The sequence below is a fragment of the Trachurus japonicus genome, chromosome 16, assembly GCF_045865225.1.
Source record: "Trachurus japonicus isolate A0001 chromosome 16, Traja_1.0".
NCBI classification, from domain to species: Eukaryota; Metazoa; Chordata; class Actinopteri; order Carangiformes; family Carangidae; genus Trachurus; species Trachurus japonicus.
In genome coordinates this window covers 4023122-4036701 of record NC_140922.1, presented here as the reverse complement: position 1 = coordinate 4036701, position 13580 = coordinate 4023122, and the positions used below count along the sequence as shown (strand labels likewise).

The window sequence follows — 13580 nt, the reverse complement described above, 5'->3', positions numbered from 1 at the left end:
TGCTTAGAAGGCCAGGACAAAAGACACACACACACACACACATACATGCAAACACACACACACACACACACACACATGCAAACACACACACACACACACACACACCCCTTTGTTTTTGCCAAAGGTAGTCTGGCCTGATGTGTTCATTTGTTGACTACACACACACGCATGGAGACAAATTTGTTTTTTGGCAATAGTTGTCACGCTGCAGGATAACACACTTTTGACTGTATGGTTCACTGCACACACACACACACACACACACAGGGACACACAGTCATATTCACACACATGCTAACAATAAAGCGTCATCAGGGTTGTATTGACTGTGATGTGGGCGGGGCTAACAGCTCAGTCTGTCAGTCTCTGTCAAACTCAAATTCCATCACATTTCTTGTGCTTTTATTCTGAAACAGTCGTGAAGAGGAAATCATCAGAGGCAGATTCCTCAGTGTGCAGAAGGACCAGAGCTATGATGTGACTCCCTGAGCTGGATAGGTTCCTTTAATTGTCGGTGCAAGCTGTTTTTAGATCGGTGGGGCAGAGGTGCGAGCTGCTCAGCTAACGCTATAGAGGCTCACTGTATTTCCGGGCTTTCCCTCAAAACTCATCAAATACACAATCCAACAACTCCAAACGCTCTCCTGGACAAGTTGTGACCTGCACATTCACCACACTATGAGATAATAACACAACGTTACCACACAGAGTTGTTTTAGAGGCAAATATATGCATGGGTAAATGCAAAGCCACAGATGCGCGTTTGCGTCGGGGGCAGTCCTTTTTCGACAAGGAGTCTCTTTTCGGCACAACACCGGCTATGCATTTCCCTCGAAAACAACTCTTTCTCGTAACGCTCCGTTATTATCTCATAGCGTGGTGAATGTGCAGCTCACAACTTGTCCACCAGAGCGTTTTGGAGTTGTTGGATTGTGTATTTGCTGAGTTTTGATGGAAAGCCTGGAAATACCATTAGCCTCCGTAGCGTAGCTCTGAGCAGATAGATAGATAGATAGATAGATAGATAGATAGATAGATAGATAGATAGATAGATAGATAGATAGATAGATAGATAGATAGATAGATAGATAGATAGATAGATAGATAGATAGTACTTTATTAATCCCTTGGGAGGTTACTCTCAGGGAAATGGAGGTTCCAGCAAGCAGCACAGCACCAATCATACATTAAAAAGGCACAGATAGACATAGAATATAAAGTGCAGCTCGTATCTCTGCCCCGCCGTTCTAAAAACAGCTCGCACCGACAATTAAAGGTAACAAACCTACTGCTATGACTATAGGGATTATGGCAATGGGTGAATTTGCCAGAATGTTGAAATATCCCTTTAACATGTGACCTGGACCCCGTACCAACCTGCTTCTTCAGTAACATCCTCTACTGTCTGTCCTCTGATCTGGGTTCTGGTCAAACCATCAAAACTTTACCAGGGGTTTTTAAAACTACTTTTGTGAGCAAACGTATTAATAATGAATAAGAACAATCTGGCTTCAAGTGGCTTATTGATTTCCAACCTTCTGCTCTTTTGCAAAGCCCAGGGAAAGCTCATCCATGTGCAAGTAACTACGTTAGCGAAACCACACACTTCATTTAGAGGTTGAGTGTTTTCTGATGCGGGTAGTTAATCATGTCAGAATCAGAAAGAAGAGAAAACCTCTCAGTTGTTATGATTCATGACAGTGCAGCTTTAATCTGTGTGCAAAGTTAAAGAGGAACTAAGCAGGATTTCTCCCGTGGCTATGCTACATTTTTACCTTCATTAAAAAGCTCCGGAGTAATTGTGATCGTTAACTACATGACTTGTGACTTGTGACTTGTTACAGTGAGAACAGAGGCTCTCTGTCTTCACCTGGCGTCTCACGGCTGAAAACCGACCTGGTAACATCAGTGTAGTACCTGGCTGCCGCCCCGGTGTCCCAGCTCTCGTCTCTGCACACCGCGACACAAACGCACTCCGTAACCTGTAATCTTTTGTTAATGACGGTTAAGACTACACAAACACACACGTGGTAACATCGTATATGTTATGTAACGGTATGCACCGCTCCATGTATTGACTTTTGGCCAGCTTCGTTGTAAACAGATGTACATGGGCGAGAGGAGCGCAACAAAACAGCGGAAAATGACCGGACTTGCATAGTTCCCCTTTAAGACGCAGTTTAAAGCTATAGTGCGTAACTTCTATCGCCCCTAGAGGATTTCTGAGTTATTACAACGATCCGGCCGGCACCTCAACATGGCGTATGGCCCAGTGTAACCCCCCCTCCCCTCCCCACCGCTACTGTTTGTCACTCTCTTGGCCAACAGACCGTCTTCTGAACGGGAAGGCTTGTTCTTTTTAGTAGGATCCACTTCTCAACCTCTTGGTGGCTTCTTCGGGGTCTCCGCCATGTTGCTTCTAGCAGCGCTCTCCTCCCCCTCCCTTCTCCTTGTCAGGTAAAACCGATGCTGCGTTCCAGGCAGGCTTTTGAAACCGTAAGTTACAACTTCAAGTCACGACTTACGACTTGGTAGCGTTCCAGGCAACCCGTAACTCGTGTTTTTCCGACCTGTTTTACCTGTGAAAGTCACTATAACGGCCACTTGTAACTTCTGACCCGTGAACTCGTACCAGATCGAACTGGTACCACTTCACAGGTCGGAAAAACACCAGTTACGGGAACACCATTATTTCCTGTGCGCCAGCACGGGAATGTCGCCAACGTCACCAAATACAAAAAGAACAAATACTGAAAAATACCGCGAGGTGTTAGAGGAGCCGAGCAGCTTAATCATCTCCTCTTGTAGTGGCGTAGGGTGACCCGGATATAAACAGACACCTAGAAGTTACGCACTATAGCTTTAATGTAAGTTCTATGTTTTATCACTTTGCCACCAGGCAGCAGTGCAGCAGCGTCAAAGGTCACCAACACTTAGCTCTTTGTGATTCCACTGCATAGGTTTCCTTTTAAAATGAACTGATAGTTAATTAAATTTGTCATAATGAAAGTTGCTGCTGCTGCTGCTGCTGCTGCTGCTGCTGCTGCTGCTGCTGCTGCTGCTGCTGCTGCTGCTGCTGCTGCTGCTGCTGCTGCTGCTGCTGCTGCTGCTGGGACCGAGCTGAAACAGTCAGTCTGAAAGTAACTGACACAACCTCCAGTATCAGCTGTGTGTGTCATGATTCCAGTGTGTTAAGATGAATCCGTGTCAGCTTCCTGAGCTCCCATCAGGCTGCGACGCCGAGGTGCTTTCATCCCGGTGACAGCTGATGGTCGTGGTAACCGCAGACACGGGGCACATCTGCATACCCGTAATTGGTTTGCAGTTTCTGATGGTGATGTGAGTGCTCCCCCGGGGGCTGGCGGGGAGGGTTCATCTAAATAGGTTTTGGTTACAGTCGCATCCGCAGATCCACTCAGAGTGAATCAGTCACAGCGTTAACCAGCCTCTTTAGATAGGAAAGATGATATGATGGTTAGAGACAGACGGCTCAGCAGGAAATGAAATATAAATGGGATAAGCAAACAGAAACCTACAGAATTAGAGCACAGTTGAGTTTTTTATTGGACTGTAGGATCATTTACCAGCTCATATTTAAATCCTGGATCGTTGTGTTCTTGCATTATCTGGCCTGAGCCCTGGAAAGAGAGAAACTTCTTCACCTGATGAAATGTGGTTTGAATTGGTCAGATTCTCCTAAAGCCAAACAGAGACAACACAGATTATGTCGTCCTGTTTTCAAATCCCCCCCCCCCGCCTTTCAGTTTTCAAATCGTGGGATTTAACGATAGCTGCTGATTGAATGGAACAATCCACTGTGGCTGCTAATAAGGTTCTAATGGTTCCATCTGCATAATGGAGGCCGGTGTAGTGATATTTTATTTAAGCTGGTTTGTTTGGGATCTGCTGCGGAGGACTGGAGGCCTTGGGGAAATCTAGGAGGACAGCTGATGAAAGACAAAAAGCAACTGACCTAAAATAACACAATTAAATGTGTTTCTGATGAAAGTGGCCTGGGTTTGACTTCATCGTTCCATCGCTTGCTCATGTGTCTTGTTTATTATTTTTCTTCACACTCAGACTTCAGGAACACGTTGCAGCGCAGAGCTTCCGTCTTCTTAATGGTTTTATTTTTCATAGTTTCTCTTCCAACGTCTGTCACATGCTGTCAATCAGCTGCACAGCAGAGACGCCAGATGTTACAGCTGACAGGGGAAGACCAACAGCAGCAGCGCCACACAAAGAAATCTATGACTATTTATAGCAGAACGGCTGTAGGAATGAAACTATAGCAGGGTGAACTGTGGGTTAAGGGCTTTGCCTCTTTGCCCTGGTTTCCCAGTTACTATGGTGCTGAAGGGAGGTGGAGTTGCAAGCAGAAAAAGCAACTGAAATAATGTAAACAGTGTGAATCATCAGTATCTGCAGTGATTTTACTGTAGCAGTAAACAGAATTAAAGTCTATTGTTTACTGCAGTAAAAAGTCACCCACACATCCAGGAGCAGCACACCAACAATGGAGGTCACAAAGCATCACTGGCAAATGAAACACAATATACAAAACGTTAGGTGAAGAGTTGTAGAGCTGAATTTCAGCTACACTTTTAAATTTCAAGTTGCTGACTTGTCATAAAAACACTTTTGAGAAATATTTTTGACCCTTTTAAAGATGGTCGTATTAAGGTGCCAAATCCCAGTCGTGGTAATAAACCATTATAATGCTCAGCAGAGTTTAAAGACCGGTGATTCCAAATGTCTGGGATTTTAAAGCTCCCATATTGTATAAAGGTAGATTATCATAAAGCAAATTAAAGTTTTAATACTCTGAAAGTATCACAACCTCAGTCTACAGAGAAATGCACACAGCCTGTATTCAGAAACTGAGCCTTAAAACCAGCTGTCTGGACATCGACTTTGTGATGTCACAACTAAGCAGTCACCAAGCCCCGCCCACCTGGACCCACCATCCAACACTTGGATTTGATTTCTCTGAGTGTTTTACCTGAAATCTGCTACATTCTTATTGGATCACTCAGAAAACTGATTGGCTGAGTGAGTTTTTGGGTCTTAAATCCACAAATGTATCTTACCAACACTTGAGGAGAAGTGTAAAATAAAGGACCTTTAAGTGAAGTGATATGTGTCCGAGTGTTCAGCCAAACCAAAAGAGTTTTCCCTTCTCATGCTGTTTAATTTGAATAGTTTTTCAAGGTTTTAAACTATCTGGTATATATATATTTATTTAATTAAAAAAAGAAGTATTGAGAAAACAAAATAGAAAAACATAATTCTCAACTAATAATGTAATAAGTCTCAGTAGAGGACAAGACGATGAGGTCACAGCTATTTTCTATTAACTCCACCTCGCTCTAACCCAGTCAGGCATATTTTTCTTGTTAACACAAAATAAAAAGACTGTAAACTTTTACCCTCTGTCTCCCTTTGTTAAATTTCCCATAAATCCATCTAATCAGATGAGATGAAACTCTGTGTCCACAGCCTCCTCCTCCTCCTCCTCCTCCTCCTCCTCTTCTCTGTCAGTGTCTTAAAACCAAATCCAGTTTTTACCTCCTGCCCTCGGCCTGACCCGTGCTCGCTCTCTTCCTCCAAAAAGCCCTCATGTGGCGCATTGTGGAAAAAAATACGTTTGCTTTTATTCTGCAAAGTAAAAGAGTTTTGAGAGAGGCTGAGCTTGTGCCCTCTCCTGTCCTCTGCTGGACCACCTCTCCCTCTCCCCGGACACTGCAGGCTTCAGCCTCTCTCTCTCTCTCTCTGCAGCTGTTGCATAAGAAAATATGTTTTCCTTCGAGGAAGGAAAGTTTAAAAATAGCCTTATTTTAATGCAAATGTATATGATCTATGCTAAAATATTCAGCGAGCACCCTGCTGTGCCCTCTCCCATCACTCAGAGTCCAGCTTCTCCTCTCAGCTTGTTCTCCATCCACTCGGTTGAAGAAACAGACTAGGAGCTCCTCTGAGCCTGCAGAAATCATTTACTCCTTCTAACTTCCACTTAACATCAAGCAAAGCAGAGTGTGAGTGAATTGAATGTGAAACATGTGGATTTCTCTCCCACAGTGTTCTGACGCAGACGCAGATTAAATATTTGTAAGTTTCTGTTGCTAATGATTCCTACATTTCTGGAACTGCACTTTATCTGAAGCCTCTCCAAACTAATCAGCTTTATTCATTTACTTAATAATGTAGAACTAAACGTATCCACTACAGAAATAGGATGAAAACATAGAAAACTGTCAGTATAACAGGAAAGATCATTTCATTTCATCACAATCTGTTGTATTTGTGCTTTTCACAAATCTGCATGTTCCATCTGCAGTGTGGTTGAACCTCAGGGGAAGGTTTGTTGTTGTGGTCAATAAAAGCTCACTAATCCTCCACCATCATGTTCACCTGCTGTAGCTGTGCAGGGTGAATTATGTTGTGCCATTGAACGTTGGTTTGTGCGCGTAAATCATGAGGTGCACAATGATCCAACATGAGTCCCTGAGGAAACAGGTCTGGAAGAAGTGAGTTCACAGTCCGTCTGACTGATTGACAACACGTTTGTTGATTCTCAGCTATAGTTACAGTGTTGTCATAACTCTGAGGATTAAAGCCCCAGTATGTAAAATCAAACATGTCTTTCATAAATCTGTATTTCACACCCGCATACAAAGTAAAGCTTTCTGGTTCCTTAGAATGAGTTGTTACAAGTCGTAACAAATATACAAGGGGGGGCGCACCGAACCGAGGAGGCCATGTTGCATCGTGACCGTAGGTAACCACGGAAACTCAGCGGAGCTGTGGGCTCGGCCTGTTAAAACTGTCACCACTGTGTAGTGTGAGGAAGGACGGAGGCACTGGTGTTGCATTCAGGTGCAGTCAGGCAGACGGCCGTCGGCAAACCAACCGGATGTCATTTTACTAAAACAATACCACATCACCATGACAACATGTTGTCACGCCTGTATTGTTTTGCCTCGTGCTGACGGACCACTTGTTTACATAGACGCTTGTTTATCCTGTTACATGCAGCGTCTGTTGTCTGTCTGACGTCTGCCCCATTTCACCTGAATGCAACATCAAGAATACGTTCAGATATGCAACCGCACCGCTAGATGGGGGGAATTCCTACACATTAAACCTTTAAAGATCAAATCTATCAAATCAGACTCCAGTCACCATCTGGTTTTAGACATTAAACAGTGGCATTGATTTGCACCCCTCCCCGCCCCTCCCTACAGCTCGTCTCCTGCCTCCTCAGCCTCCATTACTCCTCACCAAACCCTCGGGGGTCTTAGAGGGCTGCAGCCACATCTGCACCATTGTCACATTTCTGAGTTAAATGAAAGACTCTCCTCTCTCTCTGTCTGCCCCCTCTCACCCCAGCGGGTCGGTCTAATCAGGTGAATATTGAGGGGATTTGTTAGTTCATTGTGGTGTGGCTGGCTCGGGCCACCCTGATGCTAATTCCTCTGTATTCCTGCTGGGCTGTGACTGCACTTTAAACGCTGCCGTGGTGAGCCACAGCCACGGAGATAATGACGGGTCAGGGAGGGAAACAACTCTGTTTTCTTTGTCCCTGATGCGGAGGATTCTTTTCCAATCTGATTTCTGCTCAGTGCAGCAGGACATGAGAATTCGATCCTGGCACTGTCGGTGAAATTCTGCCACAAACTATATCCTCTTGTGTCAGTTTGTTGAATTAGATTGGAGAGATCTCATTGGATAAAGTCAATCTGCATTTTTCGTACTTTTGACAAATACAATTAAATGAACTATGATTATCTTGTGACTTCCCTTTCCTGCTCATGCTTGTTTATAAAATGATATCTTTAACAACTGGCAGATGGAAGACATTTTATTGAAACTGGGCACTAGTTTTAGAAAAAGAGGAAAAGTGGGGACTATTTTTCGCTGTGGAGGAATAGGCATTATATGTTCTACAGCCCAGAGATATCCTCACAGAATTTATTATAAGAAGTTTATTTGAGATTTCGGTGCAAAGTGCAAAAGACTTTGCACACTGATGTTAACATTTTTAGGATCTCGGTGCAGCCTCACAGAGCTGCTTCTATTTTACAGTCGACTGTGAGTCTTGTTAAACAGCGGTGCAGCTCTGTGGTTGAGAGGAGTAAGCTGCATCAGGCTGCCGTGACACAGGTCGTCCATGTGCAGCTCAGCTGGAGGCTTTTGTTTTCTCATTTCTCTACAATTACAACCCAGCCAGAACATCCACCTCAGCCTGCCCTGTCCTCCTCCTCCTCCTCCTCCTCCTCCTCCTCCTCCTCCTCCTCCTCCTCCTAATGTCAGTTGCACAACCCTGAAAGCAGAAACATGATTCAGCTGGAGGCGACCGGCAAAGTGCAGGAGAGAGGGAGGAGGGAGGGAGGGAAGGAGGGAGGAAGGAGGATGGGGAGGTAAAGAGGGAGTGAAGGAGGAGACACAGCAGCAGGAAGGAAAAGAAATGGCGGCTAAAACAACACATCCCTATGGACGGCTGCTGAAGCGTGTGTGTGTAAATGTGTGTGTGTGTGTGTGTGTGTGATGGAATGACATGTCGCTGCTGCATCTGCCACGTTTTGGCTGCTCAGCTGGGTTGCCATGACGACCAGCACATCCTCACCCCCGCTCGCCATCCTTCCTTTTATGCATCTCCCTGCCTGGCTCTGTGTTGGGCGTCCCCTCCCCCCTCCCCCCCTCCCCCTCCCCCCCACTCCGTCCGACCCTGACTTACATAAACCTCTTTTTGTAGGAGCAGCAGCTAACGCTGGGAGGTTGAGTGTGTGGAAGTCAGGTTGAGAGTCAGTGTGATCTAAGGCCTCATGGCTTCTGTCTCTCTGTCTCTCTGTCTCTCTGTCTCTCTGTCTCTCTGTCTCTCTGTCTCTCTGTCTCTCTGTCTCTCTGTCTCTCTGTCTCTCTGTCTCTCTGGCTCTCTGTCTCTCTGTCTCTCTGGCTCTCTGTCTCTCTGTCTCTCTGTCTCTCTGTCTCTCTGTCTCTCTGTCTCTCTGTCTCTCTGTCTCTCTGTCTCTCTGTCTCTCTGTCTCTCTGTCTCTCTGTCTCTCTGTCTCTCTGTCTCTGTCTCTCTGTCTCTCTGTCTCTCTGTCTCTCTGTCTCTCTGTCTCTCTGTCTCTCTGTCTCTCTGTCTCTCTGTCTCTCTGTCTCTCTGTCTCTCTCTCTCTGTCTCTCTGTCTCTCTGTCTCTCTGTCTCTCTGTCTCTCTGTCTCTCTGTCTCTCTGTCTCTCTGTCTCTCTGTCTCTCTGTCTCTCTGTCTCTCTGTCTCTCTGTCTCTCTGTCTCTCTGTCTCTCTGTCTCTCTGTCTCTCTGTCTCTCTCTGTCTCTCTGTCTCTCTGTCTCTCTGTCTCTCTGTCTCTCTGTCTCTCTGGCTCTCTGGCTCTCTGGCTCTCTGTCTCTCTGGCTCTCTGTCTCTCTGTCTCTCTGTCTCTCTGGCTCTCTGTCTCTCTGTCTCTCTGGCTCTCTGTCTCTCTGGCTCTCTGTCTCTCTGGCTCTCTGTCTCTCTGTCTCTCTGTCTCTCTGTATCTGGCTCGGTGCCAGCGGTTCCTTCAGCTGCTGGATAAAAGCATCAAGGAACCAGGAAGGAACCAGGAAGCGGGCCGGTGAATGGAGGTGCTGCTTAGCATGGAGACAACGTAGCGGGAGCGGCCGTGCATCCAGACACCTCCATTCACCCAGTAGCCCTTCATCTGTGTGTGTGTGTGTGTGTGTGTGTGTGTGTGTGTGTGTGTGTGTGTGTGTGTGTGTGTGTGTGTGTGTGTGTGTGTGTGTGTGTGTACCTGCTTACTTGTCAAACTCTCTAAAGGTGGACGCAGCCTCCACACATTAGACGCAGTTATGGCTAACTGATAAATGTGCAAAGAGGTGGCACATGTGGGGTGGGACCTTGATGGATGTTAGTTTATGGCAACCATATATGTTAACCCCTTAATCACAGGCCACACCCTCAGTTCTGCATAACAGTGAAGTTAGACATACTGTGGGAAAATAAGTATTTAATCCCCTGCTGATTTTTGTCCTCATTGCACTTGATCAAATGGAAAATAATTTGTCACATTTATTAATTCTGGATTTTTTTTCCTGTTTTTGTATATTGTGTCTCTGTTCAAATCAATTTACCATAAAAAACTATTGACCGCCCATTTCTTTATGGGGGAGCAGTGGGGGAGTCCATCACCCTGTTTACACCTGGCATTGACATGTGTCTCGTATCCAGATTGTATCTGGATACAATTTGACCGGATAGCATTTACACCTGGCATTAATATGTGTCTCTAATGTCCACATTGAGATCCGATTGAGATCCGATCACATATTTGTGCAGGTTAAAGATAAAGAGAAGAAGATAAATTGTAGAAGTACCGTATTTCCGCCCTTGTAGTTGTATGCGGATACAGAATGTGTTACTGTTTACACTTGTGTTCAGTGTGGTAACAATGCGTCCCTGATCACCTCCGGAGGTGGTTTGGGCGATCGGATCACAATCCGTCCTCAATGTGTCTGGGTGCGTTTACACCTGTAGTTTCATGTGGTCAAGCTCTATCTGACTGGACTGTGATCACTGAAAACAGAGGTAAATGCCAGGTGTAAACGGGGTGTGTGGGACTGACTCACCTCACTCTAGTGGTCAGGATAGGAACTGCAGCTTCTACCTCCTTATAAATACAGAAATGTTTAGTTGTTTTTGAGCTGTAACTGAACAGTATGTAAAGACAAAACTCACTTTGCTTGAGCTTTAGGTGTTGATAGTTATATATAATAGGTGTATCCCTCTGAGCTCACTGCTCTGTAAAGACACATACAGCTTTACCTTTTATTGATGCTCAAGTTATGTTAAACAGTGAGTCTCATTTCATCTACAGTATCAGTCCTGACTGATATCTTCCCTGAAACACATTCACATCTTTCCTCTCACGTGACAGCGAGGCGTCGTCGCTCAGCGGCGTTATGGCCTCGTGAAATGGTGAAATAGATTCTGCCGTTTTACACGGCCAAACAGTCTGTAGACAAAGCCATCTGCCTGTCGTTTATGTCCCCGGGCGGACGCCATACTCGGCCAAACAGCTACACAGGGAGTCTGGGACTCAGATGGCGGCTGTGTGTGTGTGTGTGTGTGTGTGTGTGTCCACATATGTGCCCATAATGTACATCCACACATGGATGCACATATGCAGTTCGTTAGATCTTATACAGTCGTAAAAGACATTGGCTCATGTACACATGTGCATGCTTTTGTGTATGTGTGTTTGACAGTCAGCGTGTGTGTTTGTAAATGACAGTGTGTGTGTGTTTACTGCCTGAAAATCGCCCCAGGCTCCTCTTTTTTTTTTTCCACCTTCTATTTTCAGACTCAAAGTGATGACATTATCCTTTTGGAATAAAGCGCCTGCAGTCCATTACTTTACAATAACACTAAAGATTTATGTAACGTGCAACATGTTGTGAAACATTGAAGCTTTTTATGTTTTCAGAGCTGCATGTGCAGAGCTTCAGATTCCACAGTTGAAGATAATCAGGCACAGAGAGGAATCCTGAAGGTCCATAAACACACCAAATTAGAATAAGGAGGCGTTCAAAGCACGTCGGACTGTTAAACGACGCTCACACACAGTTAAGTCTCATTAGGAGGTGATTTAACCTCATTAACCAATTCCTCTTTTGTCTCTCCCTCTGTTTCCTGTCCTTTCTACCGCTCACACCTCTCCACCTCTCCACCTCTCCACCTCTCCGCCTCTCCACCTCCATCCTCCATCCTCCCCCTCTCTCTTCTCCTCTGGTCTCAGATGTAACGTCCAGGATTACATCTGGCACAAGGGCGCTCGCTGCGAGTCGGTGGTGACCGAGTTCCAGGTGATGTGTCTGGCCGTGGGCGCCTCGGCTCTCGTGGTCCTGCTGCTCTTCATGATCGTCGTCTGCTTCGCCAAGAAGCTCCACGTGCTCAAGACGGAGAACAAGAAGCTGCGCAAACGCAGGTGAGAGTCAGAGGAGAGTCCCAGGCAAGTTACAGTAAAAACTGGAAGGTGTGTGGACGTAAGGTTCATTTCAAACTCATAAAAAACAACAAAAACATGAACACTTTTATAGAATTCTTACCTTAACCCCTAAGATTTGTTCTCAGTGATGCTGACATGGAAAAAGGCACAAATCAGACTTTTCTCCCACAAAGTAACAAGTCTCTGCAGAAACTGAAGTCAAACCACATCCGTCACAGTTTCCTCTGTCAGGCTCAGGCTCCACGCTCGCCTCTCAATCCGTCCACTCATTTGTCTAAATTTAAGTCTTAGATCAATCAAACTAAACTAAAAACTAAAGTCTTTAGCGCTTTGCTCAAAGGCATCGCGGCACAGCAGGATTATTACCAGATCCCGGGCTCTCGGCTGCAGCACATTACCCCCATCAATTTTAAAGACTGAAGCGGAGAGCTGGGTTTCTGTGGCCCGACGCTGCCTCCAGGCCAAACTGTGTTTAGTGTGAAGTTTAGAGAACGACAGAGACAGACTGATCGATAAAGATGGAGAGAGAGAGAGAGAGAGAGTGAAGCGGAGCGGGGAAGGAAGAGAAGTTGGGTAGAAATAAAAATCTGAAGCAGACAGAACCAACAGCTCTCAGCCTTCGTTGAAATTCAGTCGATACGTCAGCGGTGTGGAGACATAGTCTGACAGACAGAAAACCGTGCTGAGGTTGAGAGGTATAAATAGACAAAGAACATGACACATACACGTGTTCAAAATTCAACTGATCTGAATCAACTGACTGAATCCTGCTTCTCCTCCAAAAGACTCATTTAAAGTTGTAAGAGCGTTTTGTCGATGTGACGCTGAGCAGCGCAGCTTTTTTCTCCAGGGGCGGGGGAACAGTAATCCTGCCTAGACATAATGATACCATAGAGAGGCAAGGCAATTTTATTTGTATAGTCCATTTTTACAAAGAGTTTGTCTCAAAGGGCTTAACACAGCATTATAACTTCATCCTCTGGCCTTAGACCCTCACATCCACTGAGGAAAAACCAGAACCAGATACAGAAAGCTCAGGGTGAGCAACAGAGGAGGGATCGCTCACCCAGGACGGGCAGACGTGACACAGATGTTGTTACAGACAAGAAAACAGTTTACAACATGGAATACGGGATAATTATATGGATTGTCCAGTCCAGGAAGAGCTGATGGAGGAGCTTCTGGTGGGCAGGATAACAGGATCAGGTACAGGGAGAGGAGGGAGGGCAGACCAGGCCTGGGCTCAACCCTCTCCCATCATGCACTGCATGTTTGTGGAGATCCTAGTCTAGATCACCTGCAGATGACCTGATTCTGGGTCAGGAGGTCTTGTACATAGCGTTGTGTTGACCAACCAGAGCTTTTGTTTTAAAAGAAGAATTAAAGAGGAACTAAACAGGATTTCCCTGTGGCTATGCTGCATTTTTACCTCAATTGAAAAGCTCTGGAGTAACTGTGACTTGTGACTTGTTACAGTGAGAAAGGAGGCTCTATGCCTTCCACCTGGTGTCTCATGGCTGAAAAACAACCTTGTAAGATCAGTGTAGGACTTGGTGACCCAGCTCTCTTCTG

The 13580-nt window shown here is 45.5% G+C and overlaps 1 protein-coding gene across 11 annotated transcripts in view; it reads left to right on the top strand.

Annotated features, from left to right (window-relative positions):
• The window catches only part of cspg5a (chondroitin sulfate proteoglycan 5a), a 68674-nt gene that overhangs the window by 33170 nt on the left and 21924 nt on the right, over positions 1-13580 (top strand). For all 11 annotated transcript variants that reach the window (XM_085803496.1, XM_085803490.1, XM_085803491.1 and 8 more), the window contains exon 3: positions 11799-11987. In XM_085803496.1, coding sequence (XP_085659622.1) covers positions 11799-11987 — 189 coding nt within the window. The remainder of the gene's footprint in view (positions 1-11798; positions 11988-13580) is intronic.